Source organism: Mustela putorius, unplaced genomic scaffold, assembly GCF_011764305.1.
Source record: "Mustela putorius furo isolate JIRA1106 unplaced genomic scaffold, ASM1176430v1.1 tig00000145_pilon_pilon_pilon, whole genome shotgun sequence".
In the NCBI taxonomy this organism is placed as follows: Eukaryota; Metazoa; Chordata; class Mammalia; order Carnivora; family Mustelidae; genus Mustela; species Mustela putorius.
Genome location: NW_025421294.1, coordinates 5,053,602 through 5,075,639, shown reverse-complemented (window position 1 = coordinate 5,075,639; position 22,038 = coordinate 5,053,602). Strand labels below are relative to the sequence as shown.

The 22,038-nt window shown below is 36.1% G+C and overlaps 1 protein-coding gene across 4 annotated transcripts; it reads left to right on the top strand.

Annotated features, from left to right (window-relative positions):
• The first annotated feature begins 26 nt into the window (after positions 1-26).
• PPWD1 (peptidylprolyl isomerase domain and WD repeat containing 1) lies at positions 27-21,801 on the top strand. Of its 4 annotated transcripts, none has more exons than XM_004764547.3 (11): positions 27-251; positions 4,487-4,589; positions 5,761-5,861; positions 6,005-6,125; positions 7,967-8,414; positions 13,980-14,170; positions 15,034-15,223; positions 17,970-18,151; positions 18,791-18,872; positions 20,228-20,410; positions 21,498-21,801. In XM_004764547.3, exons 1-11 carry the CDS (start codon positions 56-58, stop codon positions 21,639-21,641), a joined length of 1,941 nt encoding a protein of 646 aa, XP_004764604.1. In that variant the 5' UTR covers positions 27-55; the 3' UTR covers positions 21,642-21,801. The 4 variants fall into 4 exon arrangements, with proteins under 4 accessions (XP_004764604.1, XP_012917936.1, XP_012917937.1 ...); XM_013062482.2 differs by having other exon boundaries at positions 238-334; XM_013062483.2 differs by lacking the exon at positions 27-251 and adding an exon at positions 348-449.
• The last annotated feature ends 237 nt before the right edge of the window (positions 21,802-22,038 follow it).

Genomic DNA, 22,038 nt, shown 5'->3' with positions numbered 1-22,038 from the left:
TTTAAGATTGGTAGCGAGCTGCGTGTGTCGCGCCGTTTCTGACAATTCGGGCAACATGGCGTCGGAAGGTGGTAGCGATTCGCAGCTGAGAAGGAGAAGGCGCCGGGACCCGGAGGAACCGGAAAAAACAGAACTCAGCGAAAGAGAGCTGACAGTGGTAGTGGCGGTGGCTCAAGAGAATGAAGAGGAAAATGAAGAGCGCTGGGTTGGGCCTTTACCTGTAGAGGCAACATTGGCCAAGAAGAGGAAAGGTAGCTACAGAGATAAGCCCAGGGCGAGTTGAAATCTGCATCCCCCGACTGGGAGATTTCGAACCAGACCCCCAAAACAGATGGTGTGTGATTGCGGGGTTTTGTGCCCTCTGAACAGAGGATCTTCTGATTGCTGGTCATTCTATACTTGCACGTTCTCCCGAAATAGTGACCTGGGCTGAGTACAGCGTCCTTTTGGTAATACCAAACAGTGTTAATCATGGATGTGTTACAGTAATGTGTTCTAATAGATGCTAAAGCTAATTTATGCCACTACTTCCTATGCGCTAGGCGCCTCTCGTTTAATCCCTACAGCAGGTATATGAGGTTGGAATTTCTGTCTCCGTCTAGCAGATGTGAGAGTCAGGTTTTCTTGAAGGCTTTTAGTTCAGGAATGCTGTTTGTTGCGGCGCGCTGGGAGGGGGGTGAGGGGGCGGTGCCTATTTAGAATCCTAAAGAGTTAGTAAAGATGATTATAATTCTGACTCTAACAGTAATTACTTTTTTGACGTAGGAAAGTTACATAAGTTTCCTGGATCACAAATTTTTCATCCAAAACCAGCGGGGTGTGGTTTTCAAACCACACGCAGGAGATACCAGGGCCTGAAGTATTTTCCTACTTTCGTGGAATAGTGAACAGGTTTTATCAAATAAAAAGGGTGGGGACAGAGGTTAAATTTTCTTATTTTAAAAGTTCTATAAAATGTCTTTCTTAACTTGTAAGATCATTAAAATACGATTTTTCTGAAAGTTCAAATCACTTTATCATTCTCTCTCTCTCTGCTTCACACTCTTCAGTGATTCCTCATTATTTTCTAAACAAAGTCCAAACTCCCCAAATGGCCTACAAGGCTGTTCATGACATTATCTCTCCTTACCTCACCAAAACATTTCCACTGCTTCTCTATCCTAACTCTGTCTTCCTTACTCTGTACTCTAGATGTATTAAGATATTAAGATACTTGAGAATGGGGCATGCCTTTTTTTCTTATTTGAATGCCTACCAGGATGTTATGGTGTATACCTGGAATAATTTCCCTCACCCTTTTTCACTTGGCTAATTTGCTCAACTGTAGCATTCATCTTCAACCATCACCTCTCTAAAGCCTATGACGTCTCCAGTTTGGGGCGGGTTTCTAAAGAGCATCAATCATAAATCTGAAGTAATATTTAACATCTGAATTTACAGGTAGACTTCAAATTTATGTATCCAGATTTTAAAGAAGGCACTTTTTAAAACACTGTCCACTGACACCTTTAAAGTACATAATCTTTTTTACTGTTAGGTCTTTCTGTTAAATGTTTCCATAGCAATTTCCTCCTCATTGCACTTGCTACATTTTACAATTGTATATTTATTCATGTGATAGATTAATGTTCTTTTCCACTGCTAAGACTATACCCTTCTAAAAGCAAAGTCCATTCCTACTTTGCTTCCGTGCTTGCTACAGTGCTTTGCACATAGTTAAGTGTTCACTTAGTATTTATTGAATGAATGAATATGACAAAGTTATTGCTCTTACTGTTGCATTAGAATATTTTTGTATGTCCTTTCTAATGGAAAAATAAAAAAATCAAAGTGTTGATATTAGTGTTAAGAGACAAATATTGTACAAAACTTAATTCAGTAGAGACAGAGACAGAAATAATTAGGTGTGAAAATGTTCATCCTAGGGGCACCTGGGCAGCTCATTCGGTTAAGTGTCTGCCATTAGCTCAGGTCATGATCCCAGGGTCCTAGGATCAAGCCCCATATCGGGCTCTCTGCTCCGTGGGAGCCTGCTTCTCCCTTTCCCTGCTGCTCCCCCTGCTCATACTCTCGCTCTGTCTATGAAATAAATAAATAAAATCTTTAAAGAAAAAACACACACAAAAAAGAAAAATGTTTGCCCTTAAGTAGATGCTCATTGTGTTTAAGCCAATAGTTTGAAATTTGAAGAAAAAATTAAGATTTAAAAACATGTATGAGACATTAGAAAAATATCATTGAAGATTATCTAAAAAGACAGGAATTTGGGGCAACTGGCTGGCTCCATCGGTAGAACATGTGACTTTTGATGTCAGGAGTGTAAGTTCAAGCACCATGTTGGGTGTAGAGATTACTTAAAAATAAAATCTTTAAAAAAAAAAATAGGGGCGCCTGTGTGGCTCAGCGGGTTAAGCCTCTACCTTGACACTTGGGTGGCTTAGTGTGTTAAGACTCTGCCTTCGGCTCAGGTCATGATCTCAAGGTCCTGGGATCAAGTCCCGCATCAGGCTCTCTGCTTGGCAGGAAGCCTGCTTCCTCCTCTCTCTCTCTCTCTCTCTCCCTGCCTCTCTGCCTAATTGGGATCTCTCTCTGTCAAAAAAATAAATAAAATCTTTAAAAAAATAAAAAGACAGGAATTTGATAATATATTTCTAGAAATAGAACATGATCTTTTGACACTGGATTTTTGTACTCATTTTCAGAAAGACATTATAAATTATTATATGGTACTACTTTTAATTAAACTGATGGTTTCTCAAAGACAAGAGTTATGTGTTCTTCATGTCCATGAGCCTTAACCTATTTTCTTTTCAGTAAATATCTGCTCAACAAGTAAACTAACTAGCAGCAAAAGGAATGGTATCAGATAGGATTATATTACCTGCCTATTACATAAAGACCCAAAAAGTCAATAACATTAAAAAAGACAGAGGTCTGGAACACTTGGGTGGCGTAGTCAGCTAAGGCGCTGCCTTTGACTCAGGTCATGATCCCAGGGTCCTGGAATCAAGTCCCGTATCAGGCTCCTTGCTCGGCAGGGAGCCTGCTTCTCTCCCCCTCTGCCTGCCACTCTGCCTACTTGTGCACACTTGCACTCTCTCTTGCTCTGACAAGTAAATAAATAAATAAATAAAATCTACTTTAAAAAAAAAAAAAAGACAGAAGTCAACTTCTTTCATGTGTAAAAGGAGTCCCAAAGTAAACAGTCTAAGATTGGTATAGAGACTCCAGATGGACGCTCGTTGCAGCTTTCTGCCCTAACATCACTAAGATATGGCCCTCATCTTTATCCTGAGTGTTTATTAGAATAACAGTGCTGTTATCCCAGTTCCAAGTTGTAGGACTGAGGAAGGAAACAAGGGAACGCTTTTTGAAAGAGACTTCCTCATTGTTGTACAACATTTCTCATTGACACATGGTCATGGTCACACCTAACTCTGGAGAAGTTGAGAAATTTCCCTTTAATAACAGCTGGATATCAACATGCCCATGTAAAAATGGGCATTCTGTTACTAAAAGTGAAGGAAAAATGAGTTCGTTGGGCACCAGTTTGAGTCTACTATGCATTGGTTAATGAAAAACTACAAAACATCTCATATTTAATGTAGCAATTTTTATAGTTCTAATTGGCCATCATTGGATTATTTTACTAGATATGTCAATTTTTGCTAGTAAAATTGTTCATAGGTCCTGTAATCAGTATTTCCTCGGATTAACACTTTTTTTTTTTCTTAAGATTTTATTTATTTATTTGACAGATCGCAAGTAGTCAGAGAGGCAGGCAGAGAGAGGAGGAAGCAGGCTCCCCGCTGAGCAGAGAGCCCGATGTGGGTCTCGATCCCAGGACCCCCGGGATCATGACCAGAGCCGAAAGCAGAGGCTTTAACCCACTGAGCCACCCAAGCGCCCCGAATTAACACTTTTAACAAATGTTTTGTCCCTGAAAAGTTGAGAACTCTAGAATTTTTTTCAGCTCTAAAAATCTGTTTCTAATTTTTTCATGTTAACCTGCTCTAATGCCAGTATCAGTGACTTCAGAGAGGATTAGTGCCTTTAAAGATAAACAGACATCAGTGGCCATGGTCCTCTTGTTACTTATTTAAGTTAAAACTAATAATTGATTCTACATGGCTAAAAAGATGGTTATGATAATTTGATGAAACTTTTAAAGGTTTTTGTTTCTTAATGGAACCTTCATAATAAGTCATAATTACTCAGTTCTTAAGTTCTGTGGACAGTTAAGCCTTTTTATACTACCTTAGAACCTGTCATGACTAACTAAATAATGGTGCTATTCACTACTATAAAACAATAGAAGTTAAAAGTGATGTAACAGACACTAAATTTTTTTTCATTACATGTGAATAAAGAGAATTTTAAGAAAATCTAGAAGAAAATGCAAAATAGAATTTAGAAAATCTTAAATACAAAATAGTATATAGTTCCAGTTAAAAATACATTTTTCTTTACTTTTTTTTTCCTTCAGTTCTAGAGTTTGAAAGAGTCTATCTTGAAAATCTCCCCAGTGCATCTATGTATGAACGCAGTTACATGCATAGAGATGTTATCACCCATGTGGTATGCACCAAGTAAGTCTATCACATCATTTTAATTTCTTTCTAAAAAATGTTTTTTAGGGGCACCTGGGTGGCTCAGTGGGTTATGCTTCTGCCTTCGGCTCAGGTCATGATCTCAGGGTCCTGAGATTGAGCCCCACATCGGGCTTTCTGCTTGGTGGGGAGTCTGCTTTCCCCCACCCCCTCTACCTGCCTCTCTGCCAACTTGTGATCTGTCAAATAAATAAAATTTTTTTTAATTTATTTTTTAAAAGATTTTTATTTATTTATTTGACAGAGATCAGAAGCAGGCAGAGAGAGGAAGGGTAGCAGGCTCCCTGCTGAGCAGAGAGCCCAACACAGGGCTCAATCCCAAGATCCTGGGATCATGACCTAAGCCAAAGGCAGAGAGGCTTAACCCACTGAGCCACCCAGGCACTCCAAATAAAATATTTTTTTTAAAAAATGTGTTTTATAAAAATGCTTCAGTTTTGAGGAGGATTTGTAGAAGTAACTCTAGGATACTATGGATTTCTGTTTAATGTCACAGGTTTTGTAATAGTTGAAGTTAAATAAAGGCCTACATTCTCTTTCCTATATCATACAAGAAGGGTGTTCAAAGTAAGATGTGTAAAGTACCTGACATAGTCTAGGTTTCAATAAATGGCTTTCATTTTTATATATCATACAAGGCAGACTATTCTGTATAAAATCTTTTTGATACTTAACCAAACACCTTGGATAGGATACAAACCAAATGTATGTTGAACTTTGCTGTATAGAGAAGGAATATATTGAGATTTAATGATTTATCAGTTTCTGAAAACTAATGTAATTTTCCTTCTGAAAACACTGCCTATAGGGTGATCTTAACATTAATGGGTTATAGGGTCTAGTGATTGCTGGTGAAATTTCTTTTTTTTAATGTCAAGTGCTAGCTCAATTCTGATCCTAGTTCTTGGGATTAAAATTAGTACCACAGCAACTATTAAAAAATCCAGAAAAGAACTACAAAATTTGCAATAATGGCCTTCATAAAGGAAGATTTTTTTTTTATATGTCATATAGTAGTCTTCATAAAGGAAGATATTTTTTTAAAAGCCTACTTTGAAAGTCAGAAACTCTCATGAATGATTGCTTTGGGGGTACTAAGTAATTCATAGATCTGTTCTACAAATTAACTTTTATAATTTTATATATGCAGGACAGACTTTATTATTACTGCCAGTCATGATGGACATGTTAAGTTCTGGAAAAAAATAGAAGAGGGAATTGAATTTGTTAAACATTTTCGTAGTCATCTGGGTAAGAATTTCACTTTGAGTGTGTGTTTGTGTAGCTCTCTTAAATTGTATTGGTTTAAGTTTCTTTTAAAAATTTTTTTCTTTGAATCATGTATATTTGTTTCATTGGTATTTACTAGTTTTTAATTTGATTTATTTAAATAGGAGTTATCGAGAGTATTGCAGTTAGCTCTGAGGGAGCATTGTTCTGTTCTGTGGGTGATGATAAAGCAATGAAGGTGTTTGATGTAGTGAACTTTGACATGATCAATATGCTGAAGCTTGGGTGAGTCTTTTTTTAAAGTATATATTTTTTAACTTAGTGAAATAAGTTTTAAACTGAATGTCACCATTTGGTAGATATTTCTAAACAGATTATATTGCCATCCCATTCAAAAATGTGCCTTTGAATTTTGGTTAGGAAAATTCAGTATGAATTCTTGTTATGATCTTTTTGGAGGCTTCTGCTGTGGTTTTCTCATTAATCACAGTAGAAGTTTTTAATCAGCATCATAGTAAGGATTCATTATATCCATTTGACATTACTTAATGGAGGAACAGGATCCATCATGTCGAAAATACTGGTGCTTAGAATTAACTTCTTTGCTGTGTTTATTTCAGTCATCTGTATTGTGCCTTATAAGGCTTGTGTACATTTTGGACTTGAAGTGATTTGTTGGTGATTTTAAACTTTGAAGTATATTGATACCCAGCCTATGTGGTTGGACTGTACAGGAATTAGATGAATACTTGAAGCATGTCTTTCTTCAGATACTATACTGAATTTAGATATATCTTAATGAATGTCAGCTTTAAAGTCATAGTATTGTCAAAAAGTTTGGGACTTGTCTTAGCTCACACTGTCATTAGAAAAGACCATAGGCTAAGTGGATTAAACAGTAGAATTTTATTTTCTTAGAGTTCTGGAGGCTGAAAAGTCAAGATCAAGGTTCCAGCAGGGTTTAATTTGTGGTGAGGACTCTCTTTGGGGACAGGATGTAGGGAGGAATGGTATCTTGATCTTTCCCTACTCAGGCCACAGGCCTTTGGGATTAAGGCCCCACATTTATGACCTCATTCAACCTTAATTACCTCCTAATTATCTCCAGATACGATCACCTTGGGTAACTGCAACATATGAATGGTGGGGGAAGGAGAACAACAGTTCATTACATAATGGGATTTCTTTTGGAATTTCCTTCAAAACCAGTTTATGAGCCACTAAAGGAAATCAGTCTCATTACTTATGGTTAGAACTTATTTTTGACTAGAAATAGAAATATCTTTTGGTTATCTGTCTTATTCCCTTGCTTTGTTTACCCACACTAGCAGTTTTTAAGAATTAAATCTATTGATAAATGTTGAATCTTTGCCGTTTTTGAGGATATTAAAAGAGTATTTTTTTTAATAAGTTTCGGTAAAAATTCTAAAAAAGTTTTGAGAAGTTCCAAGAAAGTTTTGATCGTCAGCACCAACATTGGAATAACTGTGTAACTTCTCAAACTTGACTGCATAGGAGACAACACTCATTTGAGTGTGTAAGTTCAGTGAATTAATTAAATTTGTCCCAGTTCTTTTACCCTTTGTTCATCAGGTAGCATGTTCAAACTTTATAGTTTTAAGATCAAGTTTTAAGATCAACTTTATATTTTTAAGATAAATAATGAGAATGCGATATCAAAATGTTTTTCTTTTGATCACAGTCATAACTAAAATGTTTTTATATTAAACATTTCAAGGATGGATTTATCAAGTATACTGTTACATGCTAACCTATTTAAAAGTAAGTTTCACATAGACTGAGATGTGGACAGAAATCCAAAAGGCAATGCCTTGAAATATTTTGAGTTTGGGGTCTGATTAGGTTTTCTTATCTACCCAGAAGAAGTAAATGACCTACTATCTGCAGTTCTTTTTGTGGTTTGATAAATCCTGTGGTCTGAGGTCCGAAAGAGGAAAAATTAGGAACTCTCTTAGTTCCTTCCCATTTTCTATCTCTCTGCTACTTTGAGCAAGGAATCCAAAATTAATCAAATCATTGTCCAGGGCACTTTTCTGGTAGTGAGGGTGGAAAAAGATGATTATTTGTATTGATCTCTTTTTTTCCTCAATTCTTAAATATTTTAGCTATTTTCCTGGACAGTGTGAGTGGATCTATTGCCCAGGGGATGCCATCTCTTCAGTTGCTGCTTCTGAGAAGAGCACAGGAAAAATTTTCATTTATGATGGTCGAGGAGATAACCAGCCACTTCATATCTTTGACAAACTCCATACATCACCTCTTACTCAGATACGGCTGAATGCAGTTTACAAAGCAATAGTGTCTTCTGATAAATCTGGAATGATTGAATACTGGACTGGGCCTCCTCATGAGTATAAGTTCCCCAAAAATGTGAACTGGGAATATAAAACTGACACAGATTTATATGAATTTGCCAAGTGCAAGGCTTATCCAACCAGCATATGTTTTTCACCTGATGGGAAGAAAATAGCTACTATTGGTTCTGATAGAAAAGTTAGAATTTTCAGATTTTTAACTGGAAAACTCATGAGAGTCTTTGATGAATCACTAAGTGTAAGTACAATATAAATTTAATGACTGTTTCCTTTTCTGAATGTCTTTATTTTATGCTGTTTCTTTAAAGATATTTTTTGTGGGTGTAGATATTTACATGGATGGTTATTTTCTCTTAGCACATTGAAGATATCATCAACTGTCTGCTCTCTTTCATTGTTCTTCAGAACTCTCTTCCCTAGGTTTATGATGTGGTATCTTTTGAGCCAATTATTCTTACATTTATGTGGCTGTTTTAGTTTAGTTTTGTTTGTAAGTTCATCCTCTTAAACTTCTCAAAACTCATTCTAGACTTTTTTCTTACCCTTTTCTTAACTCTGTTCATTCCTGCCTGTTTGTATGACTGCTCCCAAATTGATTTTTCCAGCTTTCTGTCGTGAAAAGAGCTGGTGCTATCCTTTGTTTTGGTTTGGTTTGGTTTGGTTTTGGTTTTTTTGTTTTGCTTTGTTTTGCTGGTCTTCATGAATGGCACCAATATCCATTTGCTTGCACAAACCAAAGAAACCTGAATCATCCTTAACTCTTTTTCCTTACCCCTCTTTTTAATTCATCATGAGTCCTGTCAGTTTTACTTTCTAAATATGCTTTAAATTTATTAGTTTCTTTCAGCACAGCTGTCAGTACTAAAGCTCATGACCTTTTGATAGACAATCTCATGGCCTACTGCCTGTGTCCTGGCTTCCTCCTAATCTGTTATACATGCTGTACCCAGAGAAAATTTTTTTTTTAATTTTAAATTTAAAATTTTTATTTATTTTTTTAAAGAGTTTATTTATTTATTTGACAGACAGATCACAAGTAGGCAGAGAGGCAGGCAGAGAGGTGGGGCGGGAAGCAGGATCCCCGCCAAGCAGAGCGCCAGGACTCTGGGATCACGACCCAAGCCTCTGGGATCACGACCCAAGCCGAAGGCAGAGGCTTTAATCCACTGAGCCACCCAGGTGCCCCTGGAGCAGTTGTTTTTTGTTTTTTGTTTTTTAATTTAAATGCACATCTGATCATGTCATTCTTTGAACCTTTTAGTGACTTCCTGTTCTTAGAATCAAGACCAAATTCATGGCCTACCTTGTTGTGGCCTTTGCCTACTGCTCTACCCTACTGTAAATCACCTTTCTCCCTGCCTCTTACTATAGCCATTTAGGCTTTCTTTCAATTTCTTGAACATGTCTCCCACTATAGGGCCTTTGCATATGCTGTTGCTGCTGCCTGGGGTCACCCCTCCCCCATTCTTTCCATTACCTGTTGAATTTACACTTCAAATCTTATTTAAAGGGTCACTTCCTGGGCACCTGGGTGGCTCAGTGGGTTAGGCCGCTGCCTTCGGCTCAGGTCATGTGATCTCAGAGTCCTGGGATCGAGTCCCACATTGGGCTCTCTGCTCAGCAGAGAGCCTGCTCCCCTCTCTCTCTCTCTGCCTGCCTCTCCATCTACTTGTGATTTCTCTCTGTCAAATAAATAAATAAAATCTTAAAAAAAAAAAATAAAGGGTCACTTCCTATGGGAATTCGCTGTTCATATAATCCAAGACAGTATTTTTTTTTTTTTTTTAAGATTTACTTATTTACTTTAGAGAGAGGACAAGAGAGGGTAAGCATACCTGCAAGCTGGAGTGGGGATCAGAGGGAGAGAATCTTCAAGCAGACTCAGCCCTTGCTCAGTGTAGAGCCTGACTTGGGGCTTGATCTTAACACCCATGAGTTTACAACCTGAGCCAAAACCAAGAGTTGGTTGGTTAACCAACTGAGTCACCTATCTACCCGTAGGACAATTTTTTTTTTAACGTGACTCAGTGTCACTATTTAATTTTACTGTAGAGCATTTGGCATGGTCTTATTTTTGATCAATACACATCAACCCCTCATAAATTAAACTCTATGAATCTATGGTCCCTTATCTATTTTGGTTCCTGTTTGTATCTCCAGCACTGAGAACAATACCTGATACATAACTGCTAACAAGAATTTGTTAAAACAAAACAAAACAAAAAACAAAAAAAGAATTTGTTAAAGCATGTAATTGTAGAATAAGAGTTTCTATCCATGCAAAGTTAACTGTTTTTTTGTGGAAATTTGGATTTCATCATTGCTAATGGTATGTTGGATCCTCTAAGAATCTGTGGGTTGAACCTTTGTAGCAGTAATGTTTATTGTATGACCTTGTCAATTTTACAGTCTTGGTAGTGACCAATTTATATTAGATTCCCTGCATTAAGGTCTTAAATTCTATTATTTTTTATCAGTAACACTCTTATTTGGTGGCAAGTAGCAGTAAGTTGGGTAGATTATCTGCCTAAAGTAGTATGAATCCAGACAAGTGTGAAGATGTATTTGCAGTCAAATCATCCCCATGACTCATTTTCTTGGTGGAAGAGAATAGCTCTCCCCTATACTTTTAAGAAAAGGAGAAAACATCCTTTGTAATGTTTTCTTCTTTAATGTTAGATAGTAACTAAATATTAAAACATTTAAAACACAGTCTTTAAAAAACTAAATAAAATTTAAAAAAATTTTTAAAACACCGTCTCTGGATGTATATCTCTTAACACGAATACTCTTGAGCTGTTCAGTCCACTCTGTTCATCCTTGTCTTCAACATTTCTTGAAGTCAGAGTGCTGAGATGATAAGAGAAAATCAGTAGTAAAGCTTATGATCAGATTGAGATTTAGAATAAGAGAAGTTACCAAAACAAAACAAAAACAAATGCCAAGTAAATTAGTTAGAATGCTAGTGAGTAGTGAATGTGTGAAATCTCACAGTTAAAGAGATATGCATATGTGGCCTATGGCTATATAGTTCTGTATCACAGAGGCCGTGGTATTAAGACTAGAATATGTAAAAAGATACTGATGTACTTATCAGGTTGGATTAACATTTATGAAATACTTCACTAGCAGAAGTATTTATGAAATACTTCATTTTCACTGGCAGAGGGCCAGTGAAAATGAATCTTCTTGGGGTGCCTGGGGGCTCAGTTATGTGTCTGCCTTTGGCTCAAGTCATGATCTTGGAGTCCTGGGATCGAGCCCTACATTGGGCTCCCTGCTCAGTGGCGAGTTTGTTTCTCCCTCTGTGATCTCTCTCGCTCTTGCTATCAAATTAATTAATTAATTAATTAAAATAAATCCTTTAAAAAAAAGGAAAGAAAATGAATCTTCTCTGTAACAAAATAATCAAGAATCCCTCATTACAAAAATTTACTCTGGCATGTAGGCTATTTCTAGCATACAAACAATTATCAGTCTCAGAGACTGGACACAAGAAACTCTAATGACCAGGCTTTTTATCTGTCCTGTAAGAACTTTGCTTCTTCTTGTTCCCTCATACACATACCTCCTTTTGTCTTTTGGAGTTACTTACATTGTTCTCTCCGTATCTAGAAAAAAAGGATTTCTAGTGAATGCAAGCCTGAAAAAAAAAAGATTGAACATAAGCCTGGTTTCTTTCTATCACCAGTGGAGACCTACTTTTGAATTCTGCTGCTTGATGCTCTAAATATCTGGAAAAGTGTATGAAAGATCATATTTTGGGAGAAACTTACAGTATAATAATACATAGTAATTATGATGTGACCCTATCTGAAATTATTTTAAATATCTAAAGAAAACCAAATAACAAAACTAGAGAGCACTCAAAAATATTCATCCACACAAAATCACATTTACCTAATGATAATCTGTGTTGTACTCTCTGTTAAAATAACTTGAAACATTTTTTTTTAAAGATTTTATTTATTTATTTGAGAGATGGAGATCACAAGTAGGCAGCGAAGCAGGCAGAGAGAGAGGAGGAAGCAGGCTTCCCGCTGAACCGAGAGCCCAGTGCGGGGCTCGATCCCAGGACCCTGGGATCATGACCTGAGCTGAAGGCAAGAGGCTTTAACCCACTGAGCCACCCAGGTGCCCCACTTGAAACATTTTCTAAAATGTCATGAAATCGTTATAAATTAGTGAAATAATAAGAGTTTATTCATTCAGGGGTGCCTGGGTGGCTCAGTGGGTTAAAGCCTCTGCCTTCAGCTCAGGTCACGATCCCGGCATCCTGGAATCGAGCCCCGCATCGGGCTTTCTACTTGGCGGGAAGCCTGCTTCCCCCTCTCCTTTCTCTGCCTGCCTCTCTGCCTGCTTGTGATCTCTCTCTCTCCTCTCTCTGTCAAATAAATAAATAAATAATATCTTAAAAAAAAAAAAAAGAAGAGTTCATTCATTCAACAAAAACTGAGTGCCTGTTATATCATGTCAAGCCCATGATCTCTGTATAGGGACCTTACAGTCTAGTTGTGTTATCCACATGTGGCCAACTAGCCACATGTGGCTGTTGAGCACTTGATAGGAAGCTAGTCCAAATTGAGATGGGCTGAAAGTATAAAATACAGGATTTCAAAAACCTAATATAAGAAACATAGAATGTAATATATCTCAAAAAATGTTTTTTAAGATTTTATTTTTAAGGGCGCCTGGGTGGCTCAGTGGGTTAAGCCACTGCCTTTGGCTTGGGTCAGGATGTCAGGGTCCTGAGATTGAGTTCCTGCATCAGGCTCTCTGCTCAGCAGGGAGCCTGCTTCCCTTCCTCTCTCTCTGCCTGCCTCTCTGCCTACTTGTGTTCCCTGTCAAATAAATAAATAAAATCTTAAAAAAAAAAAAAAGAAAAAGATTTTATTTTTAAGTAATCTCTACACCCATCATGGGCCTTGAACTTATAACTCTGAGATCAAGAGTCACATCCTCTACCACCTGACCCAGCCTGGTGCCCCATTTCAATTTTTTAATATTGCCTAAAGCTTAAATGATTATATTTTGGATATATTGGGTTCAATAAAACATTTTTTCTGAAGATTTTATTTGTCTCAGAGAGAGAAAGCACAAGCAGGGGAGGCAGCAGGCAGAGGGAAAAGCAGGATCCCTACTCAGCAGGGAGCCTGATGCAGGACTCAATCCCAGGAACCCAGGATCATAACCTAAGCTGAAGGCAGATGCTTAATCAACTGAGCCACCCATGCATCCCTGAATAAAAGATTATTAAGACTAATTTCACCTGTTTTTTTTTTTAAGTAGCTACTAGAAAATGTAAAATTATATATGTGGTTTCCATTATATTTCTGTTGGAAAGTACTAGTCTGTGGCTTGTAAAAGGCAGTAGATAGAGTTTCAATAGAGAAAACAGTAGTTACATAAACTTTTAAGAAGAATCAGTTAGCATAAATACTATTTTTTATGATTGAACTTATTTTCTGCTTATAGTATTTAGAATCCTCCTGAAGATGACGCATAAGTATATAAACTTTCAGTAGCTCTTAATGTGTTCTGTGCTTCTATTTAAATTCTCATTCCCAGGGCGCCTGGGTGGCTCAGTGGGTTAAGGCCTCTGCCTTCAGCTCAGGTCATGCTCTCAGGGTCCTGGGATCGAACCCCGCATTGGGCTCTCTGCTCAACAAGGAGCCTGCTTCCTCCTTGCCTCTCTGCCTACTTGTGATCTCTCTGTCAAGTAAATAAACAAAATATTTAAAAAAAAAAATACTCATTCCCTTTATCATGTAGCTTTTTTGTTAATAAATGGTTTGCTTCTTAGATGTTTACTGAACTCCAGCAGATGAGGCAACAGTTACCCGACATGGAATTTGGCCGACGAATGGCTGTAGAACGTGAGTTGGAGAAAGTGGATGCAGTAAGATTAATTAACATAGTTTTTGACGAGACTGGACACTTCGTGCTGTATGGAACAATGCTAGGCATTAAAGTTATAAATGTAGAAACAAACCGGTAAGTTTTAACATGAAATGTTTTAAAAGTGCATTCATTTTGGGGGGACCATTTTCTCCTCTAGGGAAACAATGGGAGTTTTGTTTGTTCCCGGACAAGTGGAATGGTCCCAAATGTCTAAACTTAACCAAATGTTTTGACTGGATTTTTCTGTGGTCTTTTGGTTGTTTATAATCTTATGTAAAAAGTTTCCACTCATGTTTGTAAAAGAAGTGGAAAAAAGATATGCATAGTTTCAAGTTGTGTTGTGTGTGTGTTGTTTTTTTTTTAACAAGTTTCAGTCTCTCTTTTGCTTAGTGATTTAAATTAGCCTGGTTCATGTTAAATGTTGCCAAATATTTTAACCACAGAATTCAGCATTACATCCTGCTAGACATAAAATCAGAAGTTAAAATGCATGAAACCACCATAAGCCTTTTGTGCAAACAGTCCATTTGGTTTTAGTACAAAATAGCCACAGTAAGATACTATCACTGAATATAAATGCAAAGAACTTAAAAGTATATTATAAAGAGAAAAAAAATCTAGTGCTGAACATTTTCACATGTAAACAAATTTATATTGTAGTTCTTGGCAGTATAGAATCTTTGAAGGTTTACAGAATGATTAAAATAATAGCGACAGGGATAAGTTAAAACTATATGACTGAATGTATTTTTTTTAACCTGGAGGTTCCAGCCACCTACCAATTTAAAATCATTCTTTTTGGGGGAGGGGGATAGAGAAACATTTCTTTAAACTTTTACTAGTTATTTTATACAAAGGTAAAGGATAAAGGATAATTGATTCCTACCTTTTAACTATAAAGTTTTTGTAATTGGACTTCATTCTGATAATTTTATTGTATAAAATGTATTTTCTAGGTGTGTGCGCATCTTAGGCAAGCAAGAAAATATTAGAGTGATGCAGTTGGCTTTGTTCCAGGGAATAGCCAAAAAACATCGTGCTGCAACTACTATAGAAATGAAAGCTTCTGAAAACCCTGTTCTTCAGAATATTCAAGCTGACCCAACAATAGTTTGTACATCTTTCAAAAAGAACAGATTTTATATGGTATGCGGAAGTACAAGGAAAAAGACCTTAATTCTTCCAATTTGGAGTTTTATTTTCTTGTCTTGTGCTTTCAACTGAAGAGAATGTTGGCAATAATAGCAGACTTTCTAAACAACCAGAATACTATCTTAAAACATTAATATTGTAGAATTTTTAACTAGGACTTGATTTTGTACTGTTTTCTTCCTGTTTTGAAAATTTTTCAACCTGGCTTCTGCAATTGTTTGTGTTGTCTTAGAGGTTAGGAAATAAGCGGTTATGGTAATAATTGCATCCAAAATAGCTTTGCTATGGGGTTTTAAAATTCTGCAAAAGATTGTTTTTCATCTTTTATTCTGAAACAATTTATCTCCCTTGAACTTGCACACTTCCTTCTCTAAGCACATTTCTATTTATTGCCTTTTAACTCCCTTGTAATGGTGCTATCTTAAAAGTGAATATTCCTGAGGAATTATTTTTTTCTACAGTACTACAGGTACTTTGCATGTTAACTAACACTGGGCTCAGAATCAAACTACCAAGCTATCTAAGAGTAGCAGCGTCCTAATGGTTAAGCCAACCAGAAAAAATCTAAAATACAGAGACCTCTGCCCTACCCTTCTGTTTTCCCCACTGAAGTCAGAGATTTCTAAGTCCCAAATTTGGCTATTTTTCTGCCTAAAATCTTTTAATGGCTCCTCAAATACCTATATTACATGGCTCTTCTACCTGTCTTTCTTCATTTTTAGTTCATTTGCTACACTGTACTGAATTTGATCCCGTTTGCAGTAATTGAGTGTCCTTGTTTACCTCAAGGTGTTTGCGCAGGCTCTTCCTGTTGCCAGTCACACACCTGTCCCCAGTCCGCACTCTCACTAGGTCTCAGTTTGGAAGCCTTCTCTCGACATCAGGTCTGATTAGGTATGCTTGCTTGTGCACTATGTCACAGTTTTTGGAATAATTTCTTTTCTTTTCTTTTCTTTTTTAAAATCTCTGACCCTATCATCTCCTCCTTCATATAAAATTCTCAAATACAGGACCTTATGTTTTCTTCACAGGACCTCATGTTTTATTCACAAGGTTTGGTAAAGTGTCTGGCTCATTATAGTATACTCATTCTTTCATCTGATATATTGTAAGCAGCTGTGATGCTATTCAGGTTACCAGCATTTGATAAATGTGGGAAATAGCAGCTTATCGCAACCAAACTTTTAGCCTAAAATGGGTACATTCTTTTAAGATGAAAATTTTATTTATAATAGTCAAGGTCTTTGCTAAAAAATTAATACATACTGAAGAAAAAAAATTTTTCTTGTTTTAGCTGTAATTTAACTGTTTTGAAGGTAAAAGTTAATTGTAATAGGGAATCCTTGGTATACACTAAAAACATGTACTAATGTTCCATTCACTTCATCAAAAACTTTAACAAGTTACATTTTCCTTTTCTTCCTCTAGAGTTTACTTTTATGTTGATTAAATCATATATGTTCCTTGTAATCACTGAAGAAAAAGAAAGTCCCTCTATGTGCATCTTTATACAGCTAATATAAAATTCTTTCATTTTTAGACATACTTATTCATGAGTAAAAAGCAAAATGGTATACATATGTATAAATTTATCCTTTTTTCAAATCCAGTATCATGAAATAAAATTTTACAGAATTTGAACTCTAGTAGTTTAATACATGAGCTAAATGAAGACAACTATTTAAAAATTGATGTAGATAAATCATATAGCAGACATGCCCTTCCTTTGAAAACTGGAGAGTAACATTATAAGGCAACAACATTCTACCTTGGTTGTTTGTTATTTTGGACTTTATACAAATAGATCAGGAATGACATTAGGCGAGATGGAGCCTGGGACACTGGCTTTACTTCCTGGAACTCAGTTGGTTATCAGGTAGGGCTTTCTTGGGAGAAAAAGTCTCTACTTAATGAAAGTCAAGTTAAAAAACAAAAAACAAACAAAACAAAACAGGCTTAGAGAAGTCCGAAGTTTTAACAACTGAAAGGTTTCTTTCAGTTTTCCCAATACCCTGAGGTACCCTGAAATTTCTGCAACTTCACTCAAAATTTACATTCTTTCTCCCAAGCTTCAGGATTTAGATAGAACAGATAGGGCTTTGCAGACAATAAAAAAAGAAAGTCAAGATGCATTTCTGATTCATCTTTGAATCCTCAGGCTACCTAGCACAAGGTTCTGCTTTTGTAATAACAATTACTAATACGTATATAGTACCTTATACATTAGGCACTGTTCCCTAAGCATGTTATATCCCTTCATTTAATCTTCGCAGCAGGTACCACTTTGAGGTAGTTATTATCATCCCCATTTATGAATGAGGAAATGGAAGAAATGAATTTACTTCCCCCAAATCATGTAACTAGTCAGTAGCGGAGCTGGAATTCAAACCCAGGAAATCTAAATAGTGGAAAGTAAGCAACAGATGACAGGTTTTGACATATTAGCTGGCAGAAGCAGAGAGCTACCTCAAATAAAACTGCATCTTGTTAAATGTGTACCCAAAAAGAAATTAAATCCCATTTGAAATCATACATTTTCATTAATGGATTTTCATATTAGACAAGTGTAAAAATAATTTAACTGTATTACACATCCTGTGATAGGAAGTGATTCCTGAAATAAGGATTTGTTCTGATGTGAATTCTTTTTCCTAAATACCATAAATAGAAATGAAATATTCTTGTTGTTAAATTTTAACCAGGTGAAAATTTTATTCATTCACTCTAATTTTCTTTTGAGTTTACCAAACGAGAACCAGAAGATACAAAAAGTGCAGATTCTGACAGAGATGTTTTTAATGAAAAACCTTCGAAAGAAGAAGTCATGGCAGCTACTCAAGCTGAAGGACCTAAACGAGTTTCAGATAGTGCCATTATCCACACAAGTATGGGAGACATTCACATCAAACTTTTTCCTGTTGAGTATGTACTATTTCTGTTGTCTTAAACACCAATGTAAATAAATGTCTTTATTTGAAGAAACTGTGCAACTTAAAATTACTAAAACTTGAATTTTAAAGAAGTGTTTGATAGAGCATCTACCTTTAGCTTTCTGGTAATTGTTCCTCTAGAAAATGGGAAAAGTTTATACACATACTTCACAGGTTTATTATTAGGAATATGAAACATAGCTACAAAAGTGCTGAATGTAAACTATAAGTGATATACAAATATATTAACTATATATCCCAATATGGTTTTTAAAGAAAATTACCTTTCCCAGGAACTGAACCCACTATACAAATTCAGTGAACATATGTATCTTAAAGTACTGTTGTTGTATTTTTTAACCTGCTAAATGATTCTGAAATTTAAATACTGTCAAATTCAAATATAATAAGCAATCATGATCTAAAGATAATATACTAAACAATATGCATATACTGTGGCTTATATGCTCTTTCAACTCTTGTTTATCCTGAGGTTAGAAGAGGTTATGAGAAAAAAAATGATTCTGAAAGTTTCAGAAGATACTGAAAACACCATTAAGAAGCACAACTGCAAAGAAAACTCTTAAGATGCCCTGAATAGATTTCATATTTTTAATATGTGTCTTACTAGGTGCCCTAAGACAGTGGAAAACTTCTGTGTTCACAGCAGAAATGGTTATTATAATGGACATACATTTCACCGTATAATTAAGGTAAGGTATACAAAAATTTTTTTCAAAGATCTATTTGAGAGAGAGCACGAGCAGTGGTGAGAGGGGCAGAAGGAGAGAATCTTCAAGCAGACTCCCCACTGAAGGTAGAGCCCAACTCGGGGCTTTATCCCACAGGCTGAGATCATGACCCAAGCTGAAACCGGGAGTCAGATGCTTACCTGACTGAGCCACCCAGGTGCCCCAAGTTGACAGAAAATTTAAGTGATTTCCGGAACAGTATGTTTTTGCATAACCATAGGTTTAAACCTAAGGAATCGTCCTGTCTCACAATGATCAGTTTGTTAGAAAGGAATAGGAAAAGTGGCCTGGGTGGCTTAGTCAGTTAAGCATCTGCCTTTGGCTCAGGTCATGATCCCGGGGTCCTGGGATTGGAGCCCCACATAGGGCTTCCTGCTCCTCAAGGAATCTGCTTCTCCTTCTCCCTCTGCCTGTCACTCCCCCTGCTTGTGCTCGCTCACTTGCTTGCTTTCTTTCTGTCAAATAAATAAAATTCTTTAAAAAAAAAAATAGGAAAAATGGACTGTAGAAGCCAAAAAAAAAAAAAAAAAGGATGGTCATGAATGTCAGATTTGGAATCAAACACAGGAATAGTAACTTGGTACTTTTTAGAAACACTGCATCAGTATTTTGTCAGCAGTTAAAGCCAGGGTCAGATACAGAGTAAAAGATCATGCTTAGATAAAACCCAAAGCTGAGGTTATTTGTACCGAGTGACTGGATAAGGTCTAGATCTAGCAGATAAGATTTTAAGTAATAAAAGAGACATGATGCCACTTAATCTTTGAGAACCACTAATTAAAACCTGAAGAAGAGAAAGAACTTGGCCCAGGATTTTGTTGAGCGGTGTTCCATAAAATAGATGGGGCAGTAATACAGTTCTGGGTAACTAGCAGGTCAGAAATGACAAGGGGGATGGATAATCAGATTTGGGGGGTTCTGAAAGAATTAGTAAATGACTCACCAGGCAATCCAGAGTGTTTAGGGAAAGGGAGGATAGAAAAGAGGGGCAATTCTATAAAACAGCACACTATACAGATCTAAAACTTTCTTACAATATTAATTGGTTTTAATTAGATTATTGGGAAAGACAGTACATGTCTATAAATTAGATCTTTGCAGTTTTGTTTCCAGTCAATAAGGTAGTGTTTAAGCAATGGAAATACATCTTTTAAAGTAAAGTATAACTTACTGAGGTTAATAAAATCAGTTTATAGAGAGACAGTTAAGAAAAGTTAAGATTTTACTGACTATACAACACTCTTAAACATAAGATTCCAAAGTGTGCATATAGAAAAAGAGAAGTGTAATGTGTTTTTTGTGTGCTTCCTGTTAAGGGCTTCATGATTCAAACAGGAGATCCAACAGGAACTGGTATGGGAGGTGAAAGCATATGGGGAGGAGAATTTGAAGATGAATTTCATTCAACATTACGACATGACAGACCATATACACTCAGCATGGCCAATGCTGGATCGAATACTAATGGATCCCAGTTTTTCATAACAGTAGTACCAACGGTAAGAACAGCATTGTCTATAAGCCACAGAGTTATAGATTATGATCGAAGAATGAATTCAGTGGAAGAGAGTTACAGGATTCTCTACCATTATTTATATCTGCCAGGATATAACAATGAAAACAATTTAAATAAGAAAGTAGAAAATTACCTAACAAATTGGATTTTACTTTGTAAAACTCAGGACATTTGAGTTTAAGTGAACTTGCCAATACTAGTTGTACAACAGAAAACAAATTTTACTTCTGGGGCTGTTTCCTTATCTTCAGAATGGGAGAAATCAGAGTATATGAATTCTGAATTTTAAGAGCTTTATTCTGTATTTTTATATCTCTGAAATCAGAATACAGCCCATAATCAACAGCACTGTAGATCTGCTAAAATACAGCATTATATAAGAATATAAGAATATTCTTTATACTCATTGAAGAATATTCATTATATAAAAATATAAGAATATTGCACTTTCTTGCTATGCAGTTACACAAAATTATACAAATTATTACATTTTATTTTTTGGAATGAAGCACCATGCAACAGAGGAACAATATTTGTAATTACTATCAGGCACAAAGTCTCATGTAATATTCATAGTACTTCTAATATCACTATGCCCCGTTTTAAAAATAGATGAGGAAATGAACAGTGAGACATGATTAACTTGCCAGAGGTCAAGTAGGCAGCAAGAGCCAGCATCTGAGCTCTCATCTCTCTAATATGAATGAGTAGCATGTGCTAACAGTTCCAAACTGCCTCTTTCTTATACAGGTAGGAATCCTGCAGAGAAATTTGAAAGCCTTAGGCATAATTCTTGAGCTATGCAGAGAGACTTACCTTTAGCAAACATCTTCTAGATCTGGTCTGAAAGATGCAGATATCTAATTAAACATTATCCTGTGCTTTTATATTTTTTCATATGATTATGGAAATCACTCTTAAAAGCTGCTAAATGAAGTTAACTGCATATCCTTTTAATTAAATTTTAAAAGTGAAGCATAAACTTAAATTCTCTTTAATTTGCTCACCCAGAGGATATGATTTAAGAAATCTGGGTTTAACCAAGATTTTCCATTTCTCCTCCAATGCAGCCTTGGCTTGATAATAAGCACACAGTGTTTGGACGAGTGACTAAAGGAATGGAAGTTGTACAAAGGATCTCCAATGTCAAAGTCAATCCCAAAACAGATAAGCCCTATGAGGATGTCAGCATCATAAATATTACTGTCAAGTAAAATAAGGTTTGTCTCACTGTATGTGTAAATAAAAACACACATATATCAAATAGGGTTATTTTACATTAGAAAGCTCTTAGGACTTGCTGAACATACAAATCATGTTTCAAGGATCCAATATTATGTTTTTATATTTTTTATTAAAGGTCCTTTTTAAAAACTGTGCCTTTGATTTTTCTTGCAGCATTTCTCATCCTAGGAGGTGATAAACTGAAGTGAACAAATTTGGGCAAACAGCATCCCTTACATGTAATCTTTCATGAGACTCAAAACCAGATTAAATAATGAGAATCATATGCATAGGTTGCTTAGCTTTTTAAAACAGTCACATTATCTGCCTGCATGTTTCTTTAGATCCACTAAAAAAGGATAACAGGATGTAATAGTAATATACCAC